Here is a 5,626-nt window from a genome sequence, read left to right on the forward strand (position 1 = left end):
TTTCTCTCTCTCTCTCTCTCTCTCCTGACAGGGTTTTGTAATCTCACGCAGAGAGAGAGAGAGAGAGACCACACAGCTTGCAAGCTTCATGAAATGTATAAAAATTTTATTTATCCCGTACAGGAGTTGAGCTTTGCCAAAAACGGCGTTTCTATGGATGAAATCCCGCGTTTACAGCCAATAGAACAAGAGAATGAATAATAAAGAGAGGAGGGTTTTGGAGGAGGGGTCGTGTGTGTGTGTGTGTGTGTGTGTGTGTGTGTGTGTGAATGCACAGCCGAGCGTGAAAGAGTCGGAGGGACAAAGACAGGCAGCATGAAGCCGTAACAGCACTTTAAGAGCAGAAAACACTCAAAACAACACGAGAAAGGAGGATTCTCCCTCAAAACAGCACAACCTCTGACTGGAGCAGGACTCTCAGGAAGATTCAGGGAAATGCGCTCGGATAGCAGCGGATCGAACGCATCGACTGATGAAAAGCTTCATTGAGGAGGAAACGTGTCTTTTCTCGGCGGAATCAAGTTTTTGCAGTTCTCTCTTGAAGACACAGAGACCTGCGCTCGGATAGCAGCGGACTGGACTGGACTGGACTGGACTGAAGGCTGCGTTGTGGAGGATAAATGCATGACTTGTGATGTATTCTCGCCAAAGCTAACTCTGAAGTTTTCGCAATTCTCACTCAAAGCAACATAAAACCCCAAACGGAGGATTCTCGTGAAGATGCAGAGGAGTGCTCTCGGATAGCAGCGGATCGAACTGATTGCACGGCTCAAAAGCAGAACTGTGGACTGACTTTTCTCGTTGAAACCAACTCTGAAGTTTTTGCCACGCGATGCACGTTATTCCCCCGGCGCTGTGCATCAGAACCGAACCGATGCGCGCGTGCATCTGAGCTCAGACATGAAGATCATCTTGGCGTTAATCATGTGGTCTGTGATGATGACTCTGGACGCTCAGCTGGTTTGCTGGCAGGCGCTAGTCAGGTGTCACGAGGAGCGCGAGTGTGAGCTAGCGTATAACCAGTACCTGAGCGCGTGCGACGGAAACATCCGCGGGGAACGCCGCCAGTGTCCTAGCCACTGTATTAGCGCGCTAATCCGCCTCAACCAAACCGGATCCGGGCCGGATCTGGAGAGATGCTCCTGCGAGACGGACACTGAGTGTCTGAGCTCTAAACGAGCCATCGATCCCTGTCTCCCGCGCACTCATCCTGGCGGAGCCGACAGCATGGGTTGCACCGAAGCGCGCCGGCGTTGTGAGGACGACCCCGCGTGTCACGCGTCTCTGATGGCGTATCTGTCCCACTGTGGACAACTCTTCAACGGGAGGAAGTGTTCGCCGCAGTGCCGCTCCACCATCGAGGATCTCCTGCTAATGCCGAACGGCGTCTTGCTGAACACCTGTGTGTGCGACGGCCTCGAGCGGCCATTTTGTGAGGTTGTGAAACAGAACATGGTGAAACTGTGTTTGATCGGAGACGCCGGCGTCGAACACGACGATGCGTACGAGGACGAGGATTACGAGACGAAACCGGGAAGCGAGGCGAGCGACGCGGTGATGTCGAGCTCAAGCGCTCCGGCTCTTTCTCAGCTCGCGCTTCTGCTGTTCGCTCTCGCTGCGTCTGAGACTCTGTTAATATGATTGAGTGAAACGGCTGGAATACACGACTCTGCTTCAGATCTGGAGAGTTTAACACTATGCACCCAACACCTGCCCGCTTTGTAAGCGGTTACAAGAAGAAATGGCATCTAAACAAAAAATTGGATAAATTTCATTCGTTTTTTTTGTCATTATTGACTTTTTGTCATAATTTTTATACTTTTCGTCATAATTATTTGTAATACTGATTTTATGTCATAGTTTTGACTTTTTATTTTGGCTCTCACTGCGTTTGAGACTCTTTTAATGGCCGGACGATTGAGTGAAACCATTCAACACTTCAGATCTGGAGATCTTAAAACTCTAGGCTTTCTTGTTAGTGGATACAAGAATAAATGGCATCATACACTAAACAACTGAAGATCACACACTATACTCTTACATTTTTTTGATTTCGATAGTCAACTTTAGCCATTCTGCTGCCTCTAAAGGTTCTGTATGTAACTTTCACTCTACTAAAGCATAGAATACCATAATATGTTTGCATACACTGAGGAATCACGCTGAGTTCACACACTCGTCTCTCTGAAACACACTTCTCCTGCCCGTTATTTTACTCTGGAATGTGTGTTTGTGTTCTGCTCTGTGAAACTGCACGCAGCCCATCTTCATTGTCCACTGCGCTCGTTCCTGTAGCGCGTCTCAAACTGGCGGCCGTGTGAGCGTGAGTCTGAGGAGGCGGGGTGGGGGAAACCTGCAGTGCCTGTTTCCACCACTAGCTGTCACTCTCACAGACTGCACCTTTAACTCACTGGGGAACAAACTCTCCTTAGAGGATTAGTAGACTTCTGCTTCTACACTGCAAAAAATGCTTGTTTCTTGTTTCCAATCCAAATTTAAACAAATTATTTAATCGAGAAGCATTTACTAGAAAACTAAAATGACTTAAGAAATTGTATCTTATTTTCTGAAATGAAAAATCAAAATGAAGTGAGTTTGTGAAGTGAGATATCTGCCAATGGGGAAAGAAAAATAATCTTGTTTTCCATTAGAATTAAGTTTATTTGTCTTGTTTTCCATTAGAATTCAGATTATTTTTCTTGTTTTCCATTAGAATTAAGATTATTTTTCTTTTTTCCATTAGAATTCAGATTATTTATTTATTTTCCATTAGAATTCAGATTATTTTTCTTTTTTCCCATTAGAATTAAGATTATTTTTCTTTTTATCCATTAGAATTAAGATTATTTATTTTTTTCCATTAGAATTCAGATAATTTTTCTTTTTTTTTCATTATAATTCAGATTATTTATTTATTTTCCATTAGAATTCAGATTATTTTTCTTTTTTTCCATTAGAATTAAGATTTTTATTTTTTTCCATTAGAATTCAGATTATTTTTCTTTTTTCCCATTAGAATTCAGATTATTTTTCTTTTTTTCCATTAGAATTCAGATTATTTTTCCTGTTTTCCATTAGAATTCAGATTATTTTTCTTTTTTCCCATTAGAATTCAGATTATTTATTTATTTTCCATTAGAATTCAGATTATTTTTCTTGTTTTCCATTAGAATTCAGATTATTTTTCTTGTTTTCTATTAGAATTCAGATTATTTTTCTTTTTTCCCATTAGAATTCAGATTATTTTTCTTGTTTTCCATTAGAATTCAGATTATTTTTCTTTTTTTCCATTAGAATTCAGATTATTTATTTATTTTCCATTAGAATTCAGATTATTTTTCTTTTTTCCCATTAGAATTCAGATTATTTTTCTTTTTTCCCATTAGAATTCAGATTATTTTTCTTTTTTCCCATTAGAATTCAGATTATTTATTTATTTTCCATTAGAATTCAGATTATTTTTCTTGTTTTCCATTAGAATTCAGATTATTTTTCTTGTTTTCTATTAGAATTCAGATTATTTTTCTTTTTTCCCATTAGAATTCAGATTATTTTTCTTGTTTTCCATTAGAATTAAGATTATTTTTCTTTTTTTCCATTAGAATTCAGATTATTTATTTATTTTCCATTAGAATTCAGATTATTTTTCTTGTTTTCCATTAGAATTAAGATTATTTTTCTTGCCCCATTGGCAGATAGTTTTGTATGTTTGCAGTGTTAAAGCAGAGTCTACTAATACTCTAATGAGAGTAGTTACTTATTGTTAGTAGAATGTCTAAAGTGGAACATCGAAATAAAATGTAACCAAAAAAGGTTAAATATTAAACTTTACGGTTCTAGACTCAATTTTAAAGAAGCCTTTATTCCAAAACAATGCATTTTGATTTCATGTTTAACTTTTTTTTCTTCTACTGCTAAAGCTTGTTTACAAGCTGCTTAATTCATCAAATCTAATTACAAAATGACTTAAAACTAAATTAATGAAATGATCCCGAACCCTTTAAGCTTCTGTACGGAACCTTTTCTTCTGACTTGTCGTTTTGCACACAACAAACTCACACAACAAACGTGCGCCTTGATGCACGACAAATGAAACCGTTTTAAAATCATCTCAAAAATGTGTTTGATTGAGTCAGAATCAGAGTCTGCTCTTGTTCCATCACTCGCGTCTGTGGAGCCGTCGAGGGGATCCAGCGCTGACTCGAGGTGTTCGGGACACGAACTCTTCGCAGTGTTTGTTATGATTTCAGCGTCTTGTGGCTCGTGAAGTGTGTGTTTAGAGACCAGCAGTGAGTGTGTGTCCAGCTCTTACTTCCAGCAGACTCTCATTGTTCTCGCAACTCTCTTCAAATATTTGCCGTGCGCGTCTCCTAAAGGAGCCGGTGTGGGGATCAAGAGCTTCATTAGAGAAGAGGCCCTTCAGAAGAGCAGTCTCACACACACACTTCAGCTGTACTGTTCCTCTGGTGAGATGATCAAACCATCGCATCTCGAAACGTCTCGCTGATCATGAATGCTGGAAATCAAGTGCGTGAAAACTCTGTGTTCAGCGTCAAGCTTCAAACTGAGTTAATATTTGATTTCAGTGGTTTTCAATTTCAAACTTTCTTTCTTTGCATATAATGAATTATTAGTATGTCTAATGAGTTTATGTCAACTCTGAGATCAGAAACGGACTCTATGCAAGTGCGTGAATGCAAATCTTCTTCTACACTGCAAAAAATGCAGACAAAAAATGTCTTGTTTCCAGTGCAAATATCTAAACTTTCTTAAATCAAGAAGCATTTACTAGAGAAGCAAAATGACATAAATTCTGTCTTGTTTCCTGATATTTTTTTTTAATTAAGTGAGTGTTTGCTTAAAACAAGAAAAATGATCTGCCAATGGGGTAAGAAACATAATCTTGTTTTAAAATTGAATCAAGATTTTTTTCTTGTTTTCCATTTTAATTAAGATTTTTTTCGTTTTTTCTTGTTTTCCATTTTTTTTTTTTTTTTTTTCATTTTAATTAAGATTTTTTGTCTAGTTTTCCATTTGCTTTAAGATTTTTTTTTCGGATTAGCGGATCATTTTGCTTGTTTTAGGCAAAAACTTTAGTATTTTTTTATCAGGAAACAAAACAGAATTTCAGTCATTTTAGTCATCTAGTAAATGCTTCTTGATTTAAGAATGTTTAGATATTTGGACTGGAAACAAGACAAAAATACTAAGTAAGAAAGGCATTATCTTCAGTGTACGGTCAGTTTTCTCTCAGTGCGCTGGAAGGGAAGCACAGAACGTTAAAGATGATTGAACGGTTTATAATGCATCTGATATTGGACAGAAACTCCATCACATGTTCTGTGTGCTTGTGTAGAGTGTGTTTCTGCTTCAGTATTTCTTCAGCTCACAAAGGTTATTGAAGTTTCACAAACTTTGTACAGAAAAAGAATTTATTTATGCATTGTGGAATTTTTAAGAAAATAAAAGTCATGCTGAAATTCGTCATGTGAAGCTGAAAACCTGAGTATTTACTTCCAGAACCAGTAAACACAGTATTTCAACTAGATATTTGAGTCACACTTTAGTTTAGGGTCCGATTCTCACTAATAACTACAACCTTTGCCTCAATAAACACCTAATTACA

General features: G+C 38.1%; 1 protein-coding gene across 1 annotated transcript; it reads left to right on the top strand.

The window, feature by feature from the left end:
- The first annotated feature begins 309 nt into the window (after nt 1–309).
- Nucleotides 310–2,618, top strand: LOC308694420 (growth arrest-specific protein 1). The gene has a single exon (XM_081371931.1). The coding sequence runs from the start codon at nt 901–903 to the stop codon at nt 1,639–1,641; it is 741 nt and encodes a 246-aa protein (XP_081228057.1). The 5' UTR covers nt 310–900; the 3' UTR covers nt 1,642–2,618.
- Nucleotides 2,619–5,626: the final 3,008 nt, after the last annotated feature.

Source organism: Scardinius erythrophthalmus, assembly GCF_964197995.2.
Source record: "Scardinius erythrophthalmus genome assembly, chromosome: 8".
NCBI classification, from domain to species: Eukaryota; Metazoa; Chordata; class Actinopteri; order Cypriniformes; family Leuciscidae; genus Scardinius; species Scardinius erythrophthalmus.